This window comes from Poromitra crassiceps, assembly GCF_964638095.1.
Source record: "Poromitra crassiceps genome assembly, chromosome: 5".
NCBI classification, from domain to species: domain Eukaryota; kingdom Metazoa; phylum Chordata; class Actinopteri; order Beryciformes; family Melamphaidae; genus Poromitra; species Poromitra crassiceps.
This window is the reverse complement of record NC_139642.1, coordinates 27,529,087-27,553,102: the sequence shown is the minus strand read 5'-3', so window position 1 is coordinate 27,553,102 and position 24,016 is coordinate 27,529,087. Positions and strand designations below refer to the sequence as shown.

At 49.3% G+C, this 24,016-nt stretch overlaps 1 protein-coding gene across 1 annotated transcript in view; it reads left to right on the top strand.

Annotated features, from left to right (window-relative positions):
* Window positions 1-24,016, top strand: part of grik4 (glutamate receptor, ionotropic, kainate 4) — a gene marked incomplete at both ends in the record, with an annotated part of 259,314 nt that overhangs the window by 147,370 nt on the left and 87,928 nt on the right. Inside the window, one exon of the mRNA XM_083637925.1 lies at window positions 21,273-21,434. Within this exon, the coding sequence (XP_083494051.1) occupies window positions 21,273-21,434 (162 nt within the window). The remainder of the gene's footprint in view (window positions 1-21,272; window positions 21,435-24,016) is intronic.

Here is a 24,016-nt window from a genome sequence, read left to right as displayed (position 1 = left end):
CTTAATGTCTGCTGTAGGAAAGCAGACCGTCTCCAAATGCAGTTGTGCACTGCATGTTGAACAGCTTTCATTTGCATTTCAATCACGAGAGACTAGAAAGAAGGTTCAATAGACTTTAATGATACAATAAACAAATTAAGTTTGGCGTAGGACTCCATGATATGATGACGCTCCTCCTGAGATATGAGAGGAGAGGGTGTCAGTGATGGATAGGATAGAGAATCCCCCCCATAGGGAATTCTTCAGGAGTCATGACGCTGGTGGTGGCGGCAAGGGAGGAGGTGGGGCGAAACAACTGCTTCAGCGATGATCACAGAACTGAGGGCGACAACACATAGGTGAGTAACGACATGGTGAAACAAGGACTTCTAATACACTGAACGGCTTATAGGCATGAATGAAAGGGGCCGTGCATTGTCAATGTAGGTGTAAGGACCTGAGCTGGGCGTTGGCTCCGGAGGTAGTCTTCATGATTGAAATGAGCCTAATTGGAGTTTTAGCCTAACTGCAGAATTGGCTGAATTTTTGACCGGGCTGATAATAGACAGATAGTTCCGGTCTCTGACCAAATCACAGCCATGCTGGTGTACAGTACAGTACGACAGCACTCCCTCTCACGTCATTTTGCTTCACTAGAAACAAGGCTGCATAAGAAAACACTGTTACGTGACATGCCCTGCATAACAAAACTCAACAGATTCCCTGAAGGAGGGAGGAGAGGGAAGCGGGGGCTCACTAAGACAATACACCAATCAAAAGGGCTTTTAAAACGGCACTACAAGGCTTTCCTGTGGAAGCCCACTGAGAGCAGTGAGATAGGGTTACTGAGACATCCACTCTGCCTGGTAATGCTGTGATATGACAGCACAAAACTGGGACTTCAATGAAATGCTTCTTCAAAACTCCCAAGTGAAAGAGGCAGCAAAGTCTCTCTCTCTTCCTGGTGTAAAAGACAGTGGCGTGTCTACTCTAAGGCCTACAGAATAACCCTACAGCCGGAGGCATGCAGAACTTGCCATCTTCGGCTGCTCGGAGTCCTCACTGAACTTCCCTACACGACCACAATCAGCCCTTGCCAATTGTACTGGTTTGGGGTACATTGTGGGCATGTTTACAGAGCCACCCATCTAGACCTGCATTATTTAGTTTGGGTGGTTTTGTGTGTGTTTTGGTGGCTTTTGAACAGTCTTTGGGCTGGAAACAATTAGCTCCTGTATCTGCCAACACTGCTTGCCAAAATCACACCGATAGAGCACTGAGCCAGCAAGGCTTAGCTAGTCAGTGTATTAACCTAGTGTTATCTTAACTCTGGGCTACCAGTTGCCCCATGGTTAAATTAGCCCCTTTTCACACACGCGCACACACACACACACACACAAACACGCACGCGCGCACACACAAACACACACGCATGCACACACACGCACACAAACACACACGCATGCACACACACACACACACACACACACACACACACACACACACACACACACACACACACACACACACACACACACGCCTATATAATAGGGCTAATGATTGACACAGCGTTCTTCTTAACCTGGCGCTTACATATCTGAAGGTACACACAATGTTGACATGAATGACACATGACTACACAGCCTATTAACTAGCAACAATTATTCTGTGGCTATTGGTGCGTTATGCAAACATGATTAAAAGACCTCAGTTAGAGAGAGAAAACCATATAGAGTGGAGATGTTGAAAATAAAATGGAGGCTTTCCTTTCAACCAGCCAAGCCTCTCTTGTTTATGTCACTGACCTGCCTCAATAAAAAAATATTGAGGCAGGTTCTGTCCAGTCTATCTAGGACTTTCTCTCTCTCTCTCTCTCTCTCTCTCTCTCTCTCTCTCTCTCTCCCCTCTCTCTCTCTCTCTCTCTCTCTCTCTCTCTCTCTCTCTCCCTATACTTAAAAATAACTCTCTGCCTGCAACCAGTTTCTACAGGTTTCTTTTCCTGACCCATTTATTTCTTTTTCTTCTTTTTGCTTTTGACCTCTGTCACATTGTTCCATGGTAATAAAAACACTTAAGCCCAGGGATGCCACACAGCGTTGCTTGGCAACCCTGTAAAGGAGAAATGATTTGATTGGACAACACACAAGGGACACATAGTCTCCCAACCCTTCCCACAGAGGCCACAGATGAGCCTGCTTTTAAATGAGTTTCTGAGGATAACCCTGAAAAGTCAGGAAATGCTTGTTAGCCCTGGGCTAAATGACAAGTTAGCCCAAGGCTAAGTGCTGTGTGAAAAGCCTTTTTAAGACAGTGGCAACGTTCCAAAAAAGGGGCAACTTCTGGACTGTCCTGTGGTTCAGTTGGCTGAAATTCCTACCATATAAACCCAGAAATGCTATGGATTTGGTGACATAAGGTTCACCGGGGCGGGGAGCCATTTCAGGTGAGTTTTGACAGTGCAATATAATTGCATTTCTAACCTCTCAAAAGTATAAAATGAAATGCCAAATGAAATGTGAAATAGCAAATATCTTGAAATATCAAATAGAACCATACCAAAGTGTGATTAGCAAGTGATAAGCAAGAGAGTTTCAATTTCCATACAAGAAAAGAAAACACTCAACCAGTAATTACTATTTCAAGATTGTCACTTCGTTTATACAAAATAACTAGAATCTATTCATAGTTTTCTTCCCCCCCCTCTTTCTTTCTTTTTTTGCCAATATTCAGACCAAAACTAATCAGACCCTTAAAGCAGCTACGAGCAAGATTTTAGATTGTTATTCAACAGTCTAAATGTAATATTGATGCATCACATCTAACCTATAATAGTAGCTGAGACCAAAGCCGTGTGAATTGGAGATTGCTCTCTTGATGATTATAGAGTCTGTGTCTGTCTTCCGGCGGGCCGGATAGACCAGGAAGTGAAACGAAACGGGCAGCTGCCTGCCTTCAACCGTTTCGCTCTGCCTAGCAACAGACCATAAGCGAGGAGAACGCCATGCTCGCTACATCCAGGGCCTTGCTACTCTCGCGAACATCTCTCGTTATATTCTAACAGTTTGTTTGGAAGTAATTTTGTTATTTTGTGGTTATGGCCAAAGTGGCTGCCGTAAACCGTTTCATTTCACTTCCTGATCTGCCCCGGCCGCAGACAGACTAATCATCAAGACAACACTGCGGCCGATTCACTCGGGGGTTCAAGCGAGACTACTCGGCGTTGGTCTCGTCTACTATTAGAGGTAAGATGTGAGGCATCGATATTAAATTTAGACTGTTTAATAACAATCGAAAATCTTGCTCGTAGCTGCTTTAACTGTTAAGATTACACAAGTGAAATACGCCTGGGTTTAAAATGCCATCTCCCACACTGTTGGCAGCTTCTCCATCCAAACGAGCTCCAGACATGTGAGCTGCACACATTGGATAAGAGAAGGAAGCACGTGTGTCATTATGGAGACGATGAAAACATTCCTGTAGCCTTAGATGCTCACTGCCGATCAATGGAAGCTCTTGAAGACAGGGAAGTGCACCACGTTTGAATAGACGACATAGTGGAAATACTACTGTGGAAATGCCCTTCAGAGGGGTTATATGGCCCTTTTAGCTTAGCTTAGTTGATCAGTGTTAGTGATGATGCCCCCTTTTAAAAGCTCTTTTGATGTCTCCATTTGAAAAGGGATGACAAAGGGGGTGTGGCTAATCATCCTTGACTCACACCATGGCCCTTTAGGGATGTCTAGTTGTCCTCTGCTGTGTAAAGCCTGCCTGTACATTGTATATATGTCAGGGTCTTCTTATACTGCGGTGGTCCTTCTAGCACAGAGAGGGGTGAAGTATGGCTTGTCTCAAAGTAGCTGAGGAGTTACTTGGTCTTGATGAGAAACACTCAGGAGATCGATGTGAGACACTCAGGGCTTCACCGAGACGTGCCTCATCTCCATTATGTGCTTCTCTTTCTGTCTTGTTTTCTTTTTCCCTGTCTCAATATCTCATCCACCCACCTCTCCACCCCACTGCAGCCTCATCCACCCACCTCCACCTCTCCACCCCACTGCAGCCTCATCCACCCACCTCTCCACCCACCTCTCCACCCACCTCTCCACCCCACTGCAGCCTCATCCACCCACCTCTCCACCCACCTCTCCACCCCACTGCCCCTCATCCACCCACCTCTCCACCCCACTGCCCCTCATCCACCCACCTCTCCACCCCACTGCAGCCTCATCCACCCACCTCTCCACCCCACTGCAGCCTCATCCACCCACCTCTCCACCCACCTCTCCACCCCACTGCAGCCTCATCCACCCACCTCTCCACCCCACTGCAGCCTCATCCACCCACCTCTCCACCCCACTGCAGCCTCATCCACCCACCTCTCCACCCCACTGCAGCCTCATCCACCCACCTCTCCACCCCACTGCCAACTCTGCAGCCTCATCCACCCACCTCTCCACCCCACTGCCAACTCTGCAGCCTCATCCACCCACCTCTCCACCCCACTGCCGACTCTGCAGCCTCATCCACCCACCTCTCCACCCCACTGCCAACTCTGCAGCCTCATCCACCCACCTCTCTGTTATGTTGGTGTCGGTAGAGAAACCAGGAGACGACGTACTCTTCAACTGTTTATTACTCAGCTAGCAACAGCTAGTCTTGCATTGCATGTCACTGCTTCTACATCCTGTACACACACTCTTCTTCTCTATCTACCTTGTCCTTTCCTTCGGCTGGACACATTCACATCTTACAGAAGCACGCCACCCTGTGGTACGGAGTTGTAACTAAGTCAGTGCATGGTAAAGCATTCTATGAACACAACATCTCCCCTGTTACCCAAGGATAATACTCCTCTTTCAGTTAACATCAAGTTATCAGCAACAGCAATAACAGTGTCCTTATTGAACATAACCTTACCAGGTAGCTTACATTTTAGCAAGTATCAAAACTCCAAATAAGGCACATAGATAATGTGTTTCACTAATTACTCTCCTATAGAGGATAATAGAATAAGCAGTGCTATAGTCAATGTAAAGTGTCTCTTCCTGAGATTTTCAAATGTTAAATTAAATTACCAACCTACTGAATGCTGGTCTAAACATAAAGTGCATAATTGTGTAAACAAATTTCCTCTTCAAAACACAACCAAACACTGTAGACAATACTGTAGCATGAAAATCACAATATGTCATATTAACTCAAGTTCACAATGTTTTGTTTTGTTTTCTCTTTTTTTCACATTGTTTGGTTTCATTTTTTTTTTTCTTCTCTTCTGTTGTCCATTCTTCTCGGGCAGCGATCCGCCTACACCCTTTATCTGAGCCCTCTTATCTTGGACTCAGATCTACTTCAGCACGTAGTCTTTAGTCCAAGCTGGTGGTTGTCTCTCTCGCACCGTTCTTTTTGAAGTCTCTGGCGGGCCAACGTTTTCCTCTGCTGTGTCAGCCCGCGGTGCTTCCTCAGATCTCTCTGGGCAAAGAGAGAGACGTGCTGCATTCCATCTTCTTCCATCACTGAGGATGAAGGAGCTCAGACCCGTCTGTTGCTGCACAGACAAGGGCTCACCGTACTGTGTCTCTCCTTTTCCCACATGAAAAGGCTTGCGTACTCTGACTTTTGCACCAACAGTGACTTTGGGGTGTCTGGCACCTCTCTTGGCGTCTGTGTATCGCTTGCTCTTGGCCTGCTGTGAGACAACTCTGGCTCTGACATGTCCATACTGTCCCCCGTCCTCGGGAGGCGGCAGAATATCCAGCTTTGTCCGCATCGGTCGTCCTCTGAGAAGCTGGAACGGAGATTCACCGGTCGTGGCATGGGCTGTAGCCCGGTAGCTGTGAAGCATCTGAGTGACCACAGGCTTCCAGGGCTGTTGAGCTGCTTGTGCTGTCTGGATACTGTCCTTAAGCACTCTGTTAAAGCGTTCAACACACCCGTTCGCCTGAGGGTGGTACACACTCGTTCTGATGTGTTTGATGCCTCTTTCTTTCAGGAAATCAGAGAATGCAGAAGACGTGAACTGGGGCCCGTTGTCCGTCGTAATAGCATAGGGGTTGCCCTCCCGTGCGAAGATAGAAGTGAGAAACGTCATGACTGTGGCTGTAGTGGCGTTGTAAGTGAAGGCTACCTCCGGCCATTTACTGAAGTAGTCCATGAGGGTGATGGCAAACCTACAGTCCTGGGCTCCACGGTCAAATGGACCCACTATGTCGACAGCCACATGTTGGAAGGGGCCCCCAGGAAACTCAACTGGCTGCAATGGGGCAGGAGAAGATCTGGCTGTTTTGTCACATGCCTGGCAGATTGCGCATGCTGACAAAACTGTGTGGACAAGCGCATCCATGCGTGGCCACCAGTAGAGCTCTCTGAGGCGCTGCTTTGTGCGAACCAGACCCTGGTGTCCCTCGTGAGCCAGGTGTATTATTCTCTCACGCAGGGATTTCGGAACGACCAGGCGTGTTCCACGGAAGATCAGCGGCGTCTCAACAGCAAGCTCATGTCGCACGAGGAAGTAAGGCTGAACCTCAGCCGGTAGAGATTTTTTTCCTCTAGGCCAACCAGCACGGATGACCTGTCGCAGCTGTTCAAGTTCAGGGCAGTCCTCACACTCAGCTCTGAAATCTGCAAGTGGCAGTGCAGTTAGGAGAGGAGATATTTCAGCTATCTCCGTGACTAGGTCCTCCTCAGGCTCCGCGTCGGTACTGGAGTCGTTGAGGGGAACCCGTGAAAGGCAGTCTGCCATGACGTTTTGACTGCCTGGATGGTACGCCATGTCGTACTGGAAGCACATCAGCCTGGCTGACCAACGTGCAATCCGCATGCCAGCTCTGTTCATCCCTCTGGTGCTGAGTAGAGTGGTGAGAGCTTGGTGATCTGTTCTGAGTGTGAATCTGTGCCCCCACACGTACGTTCTCCATCTTTCCACTGCCCATACACATGCCAGGGCCTCCTTCTCTATTGTGGAGTACTTCCTCTCCGCAGCTGACAGGGTGCGGGAAGCGAAGGCAACAATACGTTCAGTATTGCCTGCATGTAGCTGCGTCAGGACAGCCCCCAACCCGTAGTTTGAGGCATCTGTAGTGATGAACGTTGGCAGTCTGGGGTCATAGATGGCGAGTGCTGGGCTCTCCAGCAGCATGGTTTTGAGCTTAGTGAAGCATTCATTTGCTTCATCAGTCCATTCCACTTCATCCTCTGTTGTCGGACGAAGCAGCTGTCGAAGTGGCTCCACCACCGTAGCGTAGTTTGACAGGAACTTACTGAACCAGGAGGTTAAGCCCAGGAAGGAGCGTAGTGCCACCATGTCAAATGGTGCTGGAGCTTCAGAGATGGCTGTCAGGTGGTCTGGAGTAGGGCGCAGGCCCTCCTTTGAGATAATGTGTCCCAGGAATGGGATGCTCGTTTGCCCAAACGAGCTTTTGTCGAAGTTGATCTCGAGGCCGGCATCTTTAAGGCGTTGGAGGACTGTTTGTAGGTATCTGTCATGCATGTCCTGGGAGTCTCCATATACTATGATGTCGTCCAAGTAGTTCTGTACTCCAGGAAGATCTTTCAGAATTGTCTCCATCATTTTCTGGAAAGCAGATGGCGCTGAAGCCAAGCCGAAAGGGACTCGTGTGAATCGAAAGAGCCCCTCATGCGTTATGAAGGCTGTCAGACTGCGACTCTCAGGATGTAAAGGCAGTTGATGGTACGCTGAGCTCAAATCAATCTGGCTGTAGTGTGTAGCACCAGCTAGCTCTGTGAACAAATCCTCCATATGAGGAAGCGGATAACAGTCCATGATCACACTTTTATTTGGCTCACGGAGATCAACACAAAGCCTCAGGCCTCCTCTGCGTTTTCGTGCCACTACAAGGGGACTCACCCATTCAGAAGCATCCACTCTTTCTATTACGCCTGCTTGAAGTAAGCGGTTGATCTCTGTTGACACTTCCTTGCGTATGCTCAGTGGCAGACGTCTCAACTTTTGGCGTACAGGTTGCACTGTTTTGCAGACTTGCACTTTGTGGATGAAGCCTTTCACACATCCCAGGCGATTCACTTGGATAGAGCTTATGTTGAACACTGTAGCTTTTCGGGTGCTGGTAGCAGTTGCATTTGTAATGTCCTCCTTGTTGTAGCTTGCCTTGCCATCAATGATGTTGATCCTGAGTGCTTTAATCAGATCCAGGCCCAGTAGAGGTGATCCAGCTTTGACTATGTAGAAGCAGCCTGGCGCTTTATTTGATTGGACTTCAAAGGAAGCGGTTACAGGTAAACAGCCAACCACCGGCAAGTCACCTCTTGCATAAGTGACTAGTTTCACTTTGGGCTCTGTGAGTGAGCAGCTTGCAAAATGTTGCTTGTAGACTGACTCTGGTAGAATAGATACACATGCTCCGGTATCTACAATTAGCTCAAGGACCTGAGAATTTCCTTGTGGTGCTTCAATGTTAACATTACATGTTATCTTATCAAAAGCTGCAGCCGCAAGCTTAATGTCATTAACACAGAGCACAGCCAACTCTGGGACTACAACTTCTCTCACTTCACTCACCGTTGATTTGCAAACTTTCGCAAAATGTCCCGTTTTTCCACAGTTATTGCATTTCACTTTTGCAGCTGGACAGCTCTTATCATTTGCCAAGTGCTTGTTGGATCCACATCTGAAGCATTTGCGTTGTTGCTGATCACCATTTCCTTGTTTGCCACGATCTGGAACCTGTCCTCTAGCTCCTCGCAGCGCTCCTCTTCTTCCCCGAAAACGTGCGTTTGATGCACCGACGGCCCGCACTGGTGCCGTCAGGGGCGCACTGGCAGAAGAAAACAGCGTGGCATTTTTAACCGCTGCCTCCACTTGGCATGCGATTGTCAAGGCTTTGTCTAGAGTGAGAGCTTCCTCCAGTAGTAACTTCTCCCTCACAGCATTGAGATTAGCAGTAGCAATTAGCTGATCTCGTATCAACTCACTCTCCATCAGTCCAAAACCACATGGTGTAGCTAACGCCCTCAACGCTGCCACATACTGCGTCGCGGTCTCATCAGTCCTTTGATATCGCTGCCGGAATGTGTGTCTGCACGCTAACACATTAACCTTTGGGACGAAGTGCTTCTCAAGCGCAGCCATGGCATGGGCAAATGTCGTCCCTTGGTCCGGCAGAGTGTAGAATAGCCGTTGTCCCTCCGGACCCAAGCAGTGTAGTAAAACGGCACGTCGTCTTGTATCCGGCCATGCTTCTCCGCTGGCGTTTATCACCAGCATGTAGTTGTCGAAAATCTTTCGCCAAGTTTCAAACGGCAAAGGCGGCTCACCAACATGAGGAAGAAAGGCCGGTGGGCTCGGCACTGAAACGCTCATCCTCGTCGCCAATTGTTATGTTGGTGTCGGTAGAGAAACCAGGAGACGACGTACTCTTCAACTGTTTATTACTCAGCTAGCAACAGCTAGTCTTGCATTGCATGTCACTGCTTCTACATCCTGTACACACACTCTTCTTCTCTATCTACCTTGTCCTTTCCTTCGGCTGGACACATTCACATCTTACAGAAGCACGCCACCCTGTGGTACGGAGTTGTAACTAAGTCAGTGCATGGTAAAGCATTCTATGAACACAACACTCTCCACCCCACTGCTGCCTCATCCACCCACCTCTCCACCCCACTGCCAACTATGCAGCCTCATCCACCCACCTCTCCACCCCACTGCCGACTCTGCAGCCTCATCCACCCACCTCTCCACCCCACTGCCAACTCTGCAGCATCATCCACCCACCTCTCCACCCCACTGCTGACTCTGCAGCCTCATCCACCCACCTCTCCACCCCACTGCCAACTCTGCAGCCTCATCCACCCACCTCTCCACCCCACTGCTGCCTCATCCACCCACCTCTCCACCCCACTGCCAACTCTGCAGCCTCATCCACCCACCTCTCCACCCCACTGCTGACTCTGCAGCCTCATCCACCCACCTCTCCACCCCACTGCCAACTCTGCAGCCTCATCCACCCACCTCTCCACCCCACTGCTGACTCTGCAGCCTCATCCACCCACCTCTCCACCCCACTGCCGACTCTGCAGCCTCATCCACCCACCTCTCCACCCCACTGCTGACTCTCCAGCCTCATCCACCTCTCCACCCCACTGCTGACTCTGCAGCCTCATCCACCCACCTCTCCACCCCACCATCGACTCTGCAGCCTCATCCACCCACCTCTCCACCCCACTGCCGACTCTGCAGCCTCATCCACCCACCTCTCCACTCCACTGCTGACTCTGCAGCCTCATCCACCCACCTCTCCACTCCACTGCTGACTCTGCAGCCTCATCCACCCACCTCTCCACTCCACTGCTGACTCTGCAGCCTCATCCACCGACCTCTCCACCCCACTGCTGACTCTGCAGCCTCATCCACCCACCTCTCCACCCCACTGCCACCTCTGCAGCCTCATCCACCCACCTCTCCACCCCACTGCCGATGCTGCAGCCTCATCCACCCACCTCTCCACCCCACTGCCGACTCTGCAGCCTCATCCACCCACCTCTCCACCCCACTGCCAACTCTGCAGCCGCATCCACCCACCTCTCCACCCCACTGCCAACTCTGCAGCCTCATCCACCCACCTCTCCACCCCACTGCAGCCTCATCCACCCACCTCTCCACCCCACTGCCGACGCTGCAGCCTCATCCACCCACCTCTCCACCCCACTGCAGCCTCATCCACCCACCTCTCCACCCCACTGCCGACTCTGCAGCCTCATCCACCCACCTCTCCACCCCACTGCCGACGCTGCAGCCTCAGATGTCTAGGAACTGTTTTCTGTATCCCAACAAATTATCTGCTGTTTGGACCCACCACAATCCCAGCTTTTCAATCAGAGAGAGCGTTGATAAGTAATTGGAAGTAATAATAATAATAAATAAATAAAAGCGTTTCTTTCATTCTTTCATCTTATTTCATTTGCTTTGTGTCGGCTGTTTTGTTCCTCCATAAAGTTCTGCTGGGATTTGAATGAACAGCTCACTGGGAAAGATGGCATGTTTGCGATTCCAAACATATGCTGGTGTCTGCAATATTCATGGCATTTTTGGCCTCCGGTATTCTGGGCATAAGTCATGCGCCTCACAAATAGGCCCTTATTGTTGCAGGTCAGACACATTTCTATGAATAATGGATTGAAAATCGCTAATTTATTTCCCAACACTCAGCAGGAATGCAGCCAGATAGTTTTGATGTATGCGGTTATTAACCGCTTTGAAACAAAGTGAATGTAATAACCACCACAGCATGCTGCACTGAGATTTATAGTATGCAGATTTCATGGTCATCTAGCAATGAGGGAAAGGTGGCTGGGGAATCGATGTAAGTGGCAGATTAGTGACCTGTGTAAGAGCGGCTGACTTTGGCACAGTCGCACAATGTCCTGCAGTTGTCCTGATACTGTGTTGCAAGTTACTGAAATATCCACTACTCTGTTCCAAGAAACAGGGCGAGTCGCCTGAAACATTTTTACAATTCCAAGTTCCAACTGCAGCCGGCTGCAATACTGTGGTGGACTTGATGATGTGAAAATTCAGCAAATCATTTATCCAATTTTGCTATGACACCCCTGGTTCATAACACGTCTGTATGAGCAGCATGTCATTTAGTGATGCTCTCCTCTCACCTCCTCCTCTCCTGCTGTCCCTCACTCACTGAGAACATAGTCATTAAGAGGCTGCAGGAGGCTTTAGAGCTCAGCCTCAATTTACATGCCAAATGATACAGGCATGAAATCACTTATTGCCAAACACTGCATGGACGTTCCTGCTATTAGAATAATCAGTGTGTCACTAGAATTGGATTGAGTTAATAAGAGCAGACTTAAGGCCTGGCTTAATGCTTTTGCCTCCTAGAGCACCCAGTATAAAAGGAGGTATATAATTAATTCATATTTTGGGAAAATCGATAGACAATTGACAGAAATGTTACTCAATCACAGGCTAATGGAGTCAGTCTCTTCCGCTGCAGTGCTGCCTTGCCAGAAAAGGAGCGGAGATGGTTTTGATCCTTCAAAGTGTCGATGATGATTATCACCGCTGGCACTGTCAGCTTTTACACAACAGAAAATAATAGGCTTTTACAGTGACTATTTACTGAAGGAAATGCCATTTTTGACTGTCTGTGAAGAATCTTTACGCATTTACCAAGGCTGCCCAGCCCACTAAAGTGATGGCACACCTACTGTACTGCACTGGCTACATACTGCACTGGGCATTCTATCTCCTTATTGTAAGGTACATACACATCATATTCCTCTGCAAGAAGGTGTTGTCTCATCACAATACTGTGTGACAGACAGTCCTTAACAACAGTGCTTACTTGATGTGAAAGCCCTGCTCGTGACTCATTCCATGCACGACTTCTTGTTTGATCTTAACTTGACATTGTTGCAGCATTTCTCTACATCACCACTGGCATGCAGCTCCCAACGTCAACAAACTAAGTCAGAACCTCACTTTAACCCAAACATACCCAGCAGGAATAGGAAAAGTCATTCAAACAAGTGAGCACATTTTAGTAAACTGCAATGAAATACTGAGACTATATTCAAAATATACTGTGTGTGTGTGTGTGTGTGTGTGTGTGTGTGTACTATTGTAGAAATATTGCATGCTTCACGTGCTCATTTCTAGCCTGCCTCGCACCCTTCGCGTGCTAACTTGTATTTGAAAGGATTATCTATCAAATTAATGAAGATTGTAAGCAATCAGTTCAGATATGGGAGGTTGAGCTGTGCGTGCAGCAGAGATCGGACGTCGTTGGAGCTCAGAGACTAAAGCTCACTATCATCTCAGCTTCTACTTCCTATTTAGGGAGGCGGGATCGATGGACGAGGAGAAGGCTGAGAGAGCCTGGTGGATTGGACGAGGTTTTCCCCTCGTTTTGGCTATCCTGTTTAGGATGGTGGACTTACAGAGGGCTACCGTATTGTTGTTTCTGTGTGTGTGTGTGTGTGTGTGTGTGTGTGTGCGTGTGTGCGTGTGTGTGTGCGTGTGCGTGTGTGCGTGTGTGCGTGTGTGTGTGTGTGTGTGCGTGTGTGTGCGGTTTGGTTCATGGCAGGCCATCCCAGTATCAGCCATACGACTGCTCTAGGGATCTCATTATTCACTGCTCAAACTGACTGCATCACAACAAACACAGTGACCACACACAGTCCGACATCTGTGTGTGTGTGTGTGTGTGTGTGTGTGTGTGTGTGTGTGTTGTGTGTGTGTGTGTGTAGGTGTGTGCGTGTGTGCGTGGGTGCACGCACGGTCCAAGTGCTGTCCGTGGGAGAAAGCGACATGAGAGGCAGAGAGGGTATGGCATAGGAACCCGCATGAGAGGACAAAATAGATGTGAAAGAATAGATGCAACAGAAAGTTTTGGAGAGGTTAGGGGGCAGCACGAAGGGGGCAGCACTGAGCAGGTGAAGCAGCAGTTTTTGGTTGGTTGGTCGGGTCTCAGGTGTTGATTGATCTCCAGGTGACAGCCGGTGTCAAGCGGCCCAAGGCTGTCATCCCCCCCCCCCCCCCCCCCACCGCCTCTCATCTCCGCTCTGTCGCTCTCTCTCTTTCTCCCCCATTGCTGCTCCCTTAAAGCCCTCAGTTGTGCCAGCCAATCTCTCCCCCCCACTCCCTCTCTTCATTGATTCAACCCTCTCTCTCTCTCTCTCTCTCTCTCTCTCTCTCGGTCTCTCTCTCTCTCTGTGTGTGTCTCTCTCTCTCTCTCTCTCTCCTCATCACCCATCTCCTCCTCCACTCCCCTTGCCCCTCCAACTCTTCCATTTCCTCACTGCTGGGCACCAACTGTCCACCACCACACTCTCCATTCCACACCACCTAGTGCTCATGGAGGTGGAAGTGTGTGTGTGTGTGTGTGTGCGTGTGTGTGTGTGTCTGTGTGTGTGTCTGTGTGCACATGCGTGTGTGCATGCATGCGTGTGTGTACTGTATACATGGAGGCACCCTTGAGGGGCGTGCTTAATGAGAGGCTCGTTTGTACAGCTCTGCCTCTAAGTGATCTATTAAAGTACACTTAGCCAGTAATTATGTGACCACTCCCAATAGGCTTGTTAGGCCCCGCTCACACAAGGGAGAGCTAAAGATAGAGGAAGGCCACAGAACAGCCAACTGATTCCATAATGTTTATGAATCAATAATGTTATGGCCCAAACTTTTGTTTTCAATTTGTGTCCAGTAGAGGACTTTGTCAATTAAGATTTTTTTTTTTTACTAGGTGATCTCATAAATGGATTTTTTTTAGATGCTTTACTTAGAGGGGGCAGTCCATATTAACGAACATTTAAAATCAAATGTAAATATGCCGGATTTAGCCACGAGGCAAATTTCCATCTGTTGTCCCTTGGCAGATTGAATATTAGAATAAAATCAATGAAATATTCAGTGCTTGAATTTAATTGGAAGTTTTCTATGAAGCAAAGTAAAATGGAAAATTGGGAGAGTCCGGCTATCAAATCCTCAGTGAATAATGTTTTTCAAACCCAGTAGGGATACTTGCACATGGAGCAGATTACCAATTAGGCTGCATTATCCTAGTCGCTAACAGAATGTTGTCTGAAGTTGCAGCCACAGCTACAGCACTCCCTTACACTTCATTATCTCCTCCTCCAATTAGGCCATACATACTGTATGCTTCTAACTGTGTATTCTGCCAAACTCCTTTTGTGCCCTGCATCGTGATAGGCAGCGCTGTCTCCTTCCTCTTCACACACTCCTTCAGCACCAAAAGTCATTTTCTCACACTCCTTCCACCCACGTTATGTTTAATGATCCACTCTGTTTTTGTTTCCATTTGTTCTCTATTCTTCTTCTTTTGATCCTTCAACTCTTCATGCTGTGTGACGTGTGTGTGCCTCCTTTTGCTCTCCTCTCTCTATCACCGTCTGCCATCCTCCAGCACCCCCTTCACCCCTCTATAATTGTGTGGCCTTCTCCATCGCTCTCTCTTAATGAGTTTGTTAGCAGAGCTGAGCAGAGTGACTTGTTGCTGACATGTGGCAGAGGTTCCCCGCTGCTACATCCGAGTGTGGCTAACCCCCTTTGGGGATTTCAAGGCTTCATTCTGGGGAGGTCGGCACCCGGGGGGAGGTCATAGGCCCTCCCACTCAATATCCGCTGTGTGCTTCTCTCTTGCTCTCGCTCCGGTCTGTGTCGGCAAGCAGAGTCACCTGTCTTCACACTTGGACTCTATTTTTTAGATTTTCAACTCCCTTCCCTGATCTTAGGATAATTTAAAAATTACATTTTTATATCCCTTCTGTTGGACTCTTTTTTACATTTTCAATTTTCTGTTCTCTTGTACATTTTATTTCCATAATAAACCATTCACAGAGTTTCATTATCGGAAACTCTGTGCATGGTTTAGCCCGGCATCTCTCGGCCTGTCTCGGAGGGGAGTCCCCAGATGGGGGTCCGCTGCTGTGGCCTGGTGGGTGGGCCCGTCCCCCGCGTGGCCTGCTCTCACGCTCTCAGTCACTATGCTGGTGGCTGGGGGCTGGGGGGGCGGGTCGCGTGGGGGCTGGGTCCGCCTGGGCCGCAGCAATTGGCCCCTAGCACAACGACCTCACAAGGTTCCTCCTCAGCCAAGTCACTGGGGCAATCCATGCGGCGATCCATATGGTGGAAAGGTTTTCTTGCGTTCACTGGGGGTGAGGGGGTGCCGCTGTGTCCCGGTCTGGCCTTCCCTCCCACGCCATATGTGGGTGGGGGCCGGGTCGGGGGGCATCGGTGCTCTTCATCACTGGTCGAGGGCTGCCGGTTGGTTTAGAACAGCTTAGGTAGGCGATAGATTAGCTACAGCCTAAGGCTGACCTGTTAGTGTTCAGGCTAAAATCAGACTAGAGCAGGGTAGGATAGGCCAGATTAGGCTGTAGATTAGCTAGATACTATGTCCCAGTTAGCTCTGGTTAATGCTTAGAGTAGTCAGTTGTCTGATCTTCTCCCCCCCCCCTCTCTTTCCCCCTTTCCCCGCTTCTTCCCTTCTTCCCCCTTCTTGTTCTCCTCTCTTTCCATGCTCTTTCCTCCCCCACATCCCACCGCCCCCCCCTCCCTTCTCCTGCTCTCTCCTCATTCTCCCCCCCCTCTGCTCCTTCTCCTCTTCTCCCCTATTTTCCTGAATCCCTGCCACTTCCTGCTCTCCCTTCTCTCACATTCCCCCTGCTCTCCTTCCCCTGCACCCTCCCACCTCTCCTTCTCTGCCTCTCTGTCCTCCCCCCTCTCTCACATTCCCCCTGCTCTCCTTCCCCTGCACCCTCCCACCTCTCCTTCTCTGTCCTCTCCTCCTCCACATTTCCCATTTTCCCCCCACCCTCGCCCTAATCCGGGCCCGTATCCTACTCCCTCCCTCCACCCTAGACCCTACCTCTACTCTCTGTCCTCCCCCCTCTCTCACATTCCCCCTGCTCTTCTTCCCCTGCTCTCCTTCCCCTGCACCTCTACTCTCTGTCCTCCCCCCTCTCTCACATTCCCCCTGCTCTCCTTCCCCTGCACCCTCCCACCTCTCCTTCTCTGTTCTCTCCTCCTCCACATTTCCCATTTTCTCCCCACCCTCGCCCTAATCCGAGCCCGTATCCTACTCCCTCCCTCCACCCTAGACCCTACCTCTACTCTACCTCCCCTGTACCCTTCCACCTCTCCTTCTCTGTTCTCTCCTCCTCTCTGTCCTCTCCCCTCTCTCACATTCCCACTGCTCTCCTTCCCCTGCGCCCTCCCACCTCTCCTTCTCTGTTCTCTCCTCCTCTCTGCCCTCTCCTCCCTCTCACATTCCCCCTGCTCTCCCTCCCCTGCACCCTCTCCTTCTCTGTTCTCTCCTCCTCCACATTTCCCATTTCTCCCCACCCTCGCCCTAATCCGGGCCCGTATCCTACTCCCTCCCCTCCCCCAACCCTAGACCCTACCCCTACCCTGGCTCTCCCTCCCCTGCACCCTCATCTCTCCTCCCCTGTTCTCTCCTCCTCCACATTTCCTATTTTCTCCCCACCTCCCCCCTCTCCTCCCTCCCTCCCTCCACCCTAGACCCTACCTCTACTCTACCTCCCCTGTACCCTTCCACCTCTCCTTCTCTGTTCTCTCCTCCTCTCTGTCCTCTCCCCTCTCTCACATTCCCACTGCTCTCCTTCCCCTGCGCCCTCCCACCTCTCCACATTTCCTATTTTCTCCCCACCTCCCCCCTCTCCTCCCTCCTCCCTCTCCCTCCCTCCTCCACTCTCCTGCTTTCTTCAAATGTTCAAATGTTATCTTTATTCTGTATATTCTTGTTACTGTGTGTTAGCTAGAATCAGCTAGACATACTTTCTGTGAAGCCCTCTGAGACATGCTTGTGAATTAGGGCTATATAAATAAACTTGACTTGACTTGACTTGACTTCACACCGGAGTGATTCATCTGTTGCTAACTTTGCTCCTTTTTGGCCTCTCACAGCATGTCCACCTCCCCTCTTATCACTTACTTCCAGATTCCCATTCACTCACTCCTTTGGGTCTGTTATGTCCATTATCTGATTCAGTCTAATCCCTCCTCAGCCCTCCTCCTCCTTCAGATCAAACCAGCCCCTTACCATTTCCCCATTTACCATTTTGTGTAATGGACACTTTGTACGCTTTGATATCTGCAGGAGCCGGCAAAGATTCCCCTTTGACTGACTAGAGTAGTATTTCTCGACGGGGTACCGCTGCCCAGGGGGGCGTCAGAGAACGTTGTGGGGGATGAGGGTGGGGGTGGGGGTGGGGGGGTGCTGAGTGCTGGGGGGTGGCTGTTTAAGGCCATGTGTCCATATGGCATCTATTCCTGACATTTAAATGCTGGGAGTAGGCTGGGGAGCGCTGATCCCAGTGCACAATATGCAAGGAAGCAGTCTGAAAGTAACGTTAGCTCAGCAGCGATAGCTAGCTTGATAGCTGACAGCTAACATTAGCTAACAACACACGTACGGTGATTTAGCGCAACACTCACCAGAAATATTCAGTGTCCAGCCAATCTGCTCCCACAATTGAGCCTTTCTGTCTCTGTTGTGATAGTTTCTCCATATGATTAGTTGCATGAAACAGAGTGCCCGACACCAGCGTCTTTCTGAAAAGTTCAGATATTTTCAGCTCGAAGCGCAGGGAGCCGGCGCACAACAAAGTCGGAGCGCTCTGAAAATGGACGCTGGGCGCAGCGCACTTTCTCTAGAGGTCCGAGCGCGCCCGCATACAGTACACTCTCTCCTCATTGGAAACAACAAAAAAAAGACGCTGGAGCTAATTAGGAAATGGACACACGGCCTAAGGCGAGAGTCTACACCAAAGATTCACTATTACAAAAGCTGAAGCTTGCAACTACTTGCAAAAGAGTGTGGTCTGAAACCATCTAAAACCTGCGAGTTGTTTACACCAACGAGACTACGGAACAGTGTATCGTTTCCATACTCTTTACTTCAGTGTTTCTGTCAGACTTCTGTAGCGCAGCTTCATGCTGCCTTCACAGGAACAGGGCGTCAGAGTATCATCTATAAAATGTCACCAACTTACTGTCTCAACTCAGGAAAATGGATGCTCTCTTCTTTGGTATTCCCCGTGGAGGACATATTAAAGGAGTTTCATCTTCTTGAAAGCATTCATTTCTCCCGAGGATAACGCCGTCTTTTCACCGTGGTTACAAGTTTACAAGAGGGACATTCCGCTCGTGGCTAACATCCAGACACACACTATCACACTATTCAGTTCAAGTGGCTTTATTGGCATGCCTGCATAGCGGAGAAGACCAGACTGCTTCTTCTTGCTTTCCCAACAACAGCTGAGCAGGGATTGAGCCAGGTCCACCACATGCAGTCCAAGTACAGGACAGTACCGCAGTTGCTTGGACTTGACGGCGTATTGGCACACTAAAGATGAACCTGACTTCTCTGCAACCCGTGGTGAAGAAGCTGGCAGAGAACTACCAAGCGCAGGGCTCACACGAACTTTCAAAACAATTTAGCTTATTTCCTTTGAAAGTTAAGACCAATCCTTCTGCTGTTTTCAAGCAGCCTCGGAGGTTTATTTCCTTGATAGGCTGCTCTTGTTTTCTGTTGGAACAATTAATAACAATGCTTCTTGTTTGGCAATTCTGATTGGCTGTTGAATGTTGAATGTTGGCTCTTGATTAAAGTTTGAATGTCAAATTTCTAACCGTTTTTGATCAATAATGACACCTATTTAAAGCTTGAATGACACATTTCTAACCGTTGCATCATAAATAAATACACTCAAATATAATTTCTCTATTTCTCTAATTTTCTTTATTTGCTCCCTGGGAAATGGGATGATGATGACAAATAATTTAATCAAATCTTGTTATTTGGCATTCAATGACATGTTTGTTTTGAATGATATAACACAGAATAAGAATCAGCCTAATAATAATAACATAATAAGAATATAAAAAATAATGCATAATGTAGGCCTAATATAAAATAGAATAATAACACAGTGATAATAATGAGGGTGCATTTTGTTTTGCTGTATGACTGAAGAGTTACTCAGGCTATAATGCAGTCTGTGTGGTACCCAGCATGGGTGGAGGGAGGTCAGAGGGGACTGAGTAGTGAGCAGCCTCCCACTGGTTGCTAGGGGAAATAATTGTTTTCCCACACACCTCTTAACTCTACTTGTCGTTTGCTCCCTATTGACTATTCTAACCCACACACCATAATGCATTAGTCCAGTTTTCCCTGTGTTTGACCTCCTCTCCACCTCCTCCCCTGCCTCCTCTCTGCCTCCTCCCATGCCCACTGCCCTGCCTCCTCTCCGCCTCCTCCCCTGCCCTGCCTCCTCTCCACCTCCTCCCCTGCCCTGCCTCCTTACCTCTGAACACCCCCCTACCTCCTCTCATCCTTTCACACCCGTCTCCCTATTTTCCATTCCACCTCCCCTCCACCCCCACTTATCATGGTGGTCCCTGGCCTTGGTGACAGACAGACAGACAGACAGACAGACAGACAGACAGACAGACAGACAGATAGGTAAACTGGGCTCTGTCTGGCTGTCATACACTAGATGGCACAACTTCTACCAGGCGGAGGCTGCCACCTGAGTGGGGGCTGGGTTCTGACACCTCTATTAACCTTCAGGGGACGTCCGTCCCCCGGACTGCTACTGCCTCCAAACCCCACTGTTGTCCCCTTATCTGTCTCTGCGTGTCCCCTGGCTGCTGTTCCCCAAGCGACGGGACAGCAGCTCGGCCCTAGAGCCAAAAGAGCCAATAAAAACCTCAATTTTCCTCTCCTCCCAACCCAGAACATTTCAATATGCCATGGGTGGATTTCTATCTTGCTTTCTCAATTTGCTATCTGTCTCCATTTCTTCCCGTCTCTGCTTCTGTCTGCTGTCTGTCTGTCTGCTGTCTGTCTCAGTCTCTCTCTCATCCCACTGCAATGTGCACTGCTATTAAAATATGGCCGTTATGAAATGCATGATTGGCACAGTGATGCATAGCTAAACGGTGGAAATGAATATAAATGGTTGCAGCTTTCTAATGTCAATCAACCGGAATAATGGACCTTAATGAAAACTAACAGATAGATTAAATTGGATCTAAACATGTTCAGTTTTAGATGAGCACATGCCCTCTTTTTTTACCTTGACAGTAATTTAGTAGATTAGTTTATCATTTAATTTGATGCTGTTATGTAAAGTAGATCATGGCAAAATGTGACAGCTTTCCTCTAAACTTTCTAAAGTCATCGACATTCACCTCATTATGTTGATATTAACGCCTCTCTCTCCCCCCTCTCTCTCCCCCTCCCCCACCTCTCTCTCTCTCCCCCCTCCTCTCTCTCCCCCACCTCTCTCTCTCCCTCTCCACCACCTCTCTCTCCCCCCTCTCTCTCTCCATCTCCCCCGCCTCTCTCTCCCCCCTCTCTCTCTCCCTCTGCCCCACCTCTCTCTCTCTTCCTCTCTCTCTCCCTCTCTCTTGCCCTCTTCCCCCTCTCTCTCTCCCTCTCTCTCTCCCTCTTCCCCCCCCCTCTCTCTCTCTCTCTCTCTCTCTCCCACCTCTCTCTTTCTCTCTCTCTCCATCCCCCCCTCTCTCTCTCCCTCTCCCCCTCTCTCTCCCTGTCTCTCCCTCTCCCCCCCTCTCTCTCTTTCTCTCTCCCTCTCCCCCCTCTCTCTCTCCCTCCCCCCTCCCTCTCCCTCTCTCTCTCTCCCTCTCCCCCTCTCTCTGTTTCTCTCTCCCCCCCCCCCTCTCCCTCTCCCTCTCCCTCTCCCTCTCCCTCTCCCTCTCCCTCTCCCTCTCCCTCTCCCTCTCTACCCTGCAGGAATTCTCTTTGCTCCGGCTGGATGATGTGGCGGACCAGCGAGTCAACATAGTTGGTTTTTCAGTCTTCAACAGAACTCATCCCTTTTTCCAGGACTTTCTGCTAAGCCTCAACCGCTCCTGGCAAGAGAACTGTGACCATGCGCCCTTTGCTGGCACACCAGTAGGTGCACACGACACATACACACACACACACACACACACACACACACACGACACACACACACACACACACACACACACACACACACACACACACGACACACACACACACACACTCACACACACACACACACACACACACACACACACACACAGTGAGGACCAGTCATCTTGGGCCATGTCTGGAAAAGGATGGATGAAGTCCACCACTTAGTCCCAACAGTGCTTTTCGAGGCACTGCTCGAATATTATCTCTCAAACTCAGCAACTAAAACACTGAAGCGACTCAGAAAGACAGCCTGAGATGACATTTAGCCAGTTAACTTGTCTAATTGCAGCTGTAGATAGTTGTTGTCTCCAAAGGGACACCTCATTAGCAGAGTTTGGCATCCTCCCTCTTCCATTTATAACGTCATCCTCCTTGTTAGATGTGCTTCAGAGGAAATGTGAAGCAAAGCAGCAATTGACCTTCACGCCCCCCTCCCTCCTGAATCTCACACCACTGTTGACGACTAAACCGTTTCAGCCGTTCAGTTTGTCACAGTGCGCTTTTAGGAAAGACCACCAGACCATCCTGCTTCTGCTGAAAGAGTGGCTGTTGCCACTTATTATTTTTTTATGAACTATAGGGTAGAATTAGGAGAGAAACCGTTTGTTAGTCTCTTTTTTTTATCTCTGTATCAGCAGCATTATGATTCCAAGGATGTTTAACTCTGACAGTCAACCATGTTCTTTATACGGCCTCGTTAATTTGGAGGCAAGCATTGTCTCAGCGGATGCTTTGTGGAAATACAGTGAAATGCAAAAAGGCTGGTTAATGATACAGTATATCCATAGCGCTCAGGGTTGCACCAAGGAGAAGCCGTTGTGCATTAACCAGTGTCAACTCACTAATAACTACCGTGTTAAATCTTATCATCTATTGTCTTGTGGCGTTAAACTCTATGGGCCCTATCCTCGCAAAGTGGCACAAGGTGCAGCACAAGTGTCATTGCTAGTTTCCAACGGACGCAGAACACAACGCCCACGTTGTCTAAAGAGCCAAATGTACTTGCGCTCTTCTGTGCGCCCGTGGGTGTGTTCTTAGAATGAGGTGTGGTCAGGTGATCTTTAGGCTTAGGACAGCGCTTGTGTTTTGACCAACAAAAACCTGGTTTAATGGCTGCACCAGTATTTTCCTGCTATTTAAAGGATGCAGAATTCAGATAAGATGCGCCTCTCTCTCTCTCTCTCTCTCTCTCTCTCACACCACACACACTCATGTTACCATGCAAAACAGAAAAGGCCTTTTAAGAATTGTAAAAAAAAGAAAATATTGTAATCGAAATACCCTTTTTTCTTTTCATTTATTCAATATTCTCCCATACCCACAAATGACACCAGGGACAGGCTGCAGGCCGTTGGTAGACATGCAGTCGCTCCCTCTATTCTCCTCCTTTCAACTCAGCACAATCCAAACGCCATGTGTGAAGTCATTTCACACATTGTGTATCTTTAGAACAACAGTGTGATGAGACAGACAGCTTCCAGACATGAAAGGCCATATTTTCTCTCTGGGGATGAACTAAAAGTTTACTAATTGTGCAATATGTGCATGGGACATCCATGTGTAAAATATGTGCGCAAAGTGGAGCATTTATGCTATTTCTGTCAGTCAAGCTCAGCTCACAAACCCAGCTCACATCAGCTAACTTCCCTCTAGGCTGTCATTGGCAAATCTCAAACAGAGCGATTTCAAGCTGCTTCATTTCTGCATTGTTTTTTTTCTGGCTTTCTCTGCAAGCCGTTTGCAAACCCACCTCCTCCCCAGCTCCTCCTCTCATGTGTCTGACTTAAACAACCCACCTCCACCCCAGCTCCTCCTCTCATATTGGGTCTGACTTAAACAACCCACCTCCACCCCACCCCCTCCTCTCATGCTGGGTCTGACTTAAACAACCCACCTCCACCCCAGCTCCTCCTCTCATGCTGGGTCTGACTTAAACAACCCACCTCCACCCCACCCCCTCCTCTCATGCTGGGTCTGACTTAAACAACCCACCTCCACCCCAGCTCCTCCTCTCATGCTGGGTCTGACTTAAACAACCCACCTCCACCCCACCCCCTCCTCTCATGCTGGGTCTGACTTAAACAACCCACCTCCACCCCAGCTCCTCCTCTCATGCTGGGTCTGACTTAAACAACCCACCTCCACCCCCTCCTCTCATGCTGGGTCTGACTTAAACAACCCACCTCCACCTCCAGCTCCTACTCTCATGCTGGGTCTGACTTAAACCACCCACCTCCACCCACCCCCTCCTCTCATGCTGGGTCTGACATAAACAACCCACCTCCACCTCCAGCTCCTCCTTTCATGCTGGGTCTGACTTAAACAACCCACCTCCACCCCACCCCCTGCTCTCATGCTGGGTCTGACTTAAACAACCCACCTCCACCTCCAGCTCCTCCTCTCATGCTGGGTCTGACTTAAACAACCCACCTCCACCCCACCCCCTCCTCTCATGCCGGGTCTGACTTAAACAACCCACCTCCACCCCACCCCCTCCTCTCATGCCGGGTCTGACTTAAACAATGGCATTTCTG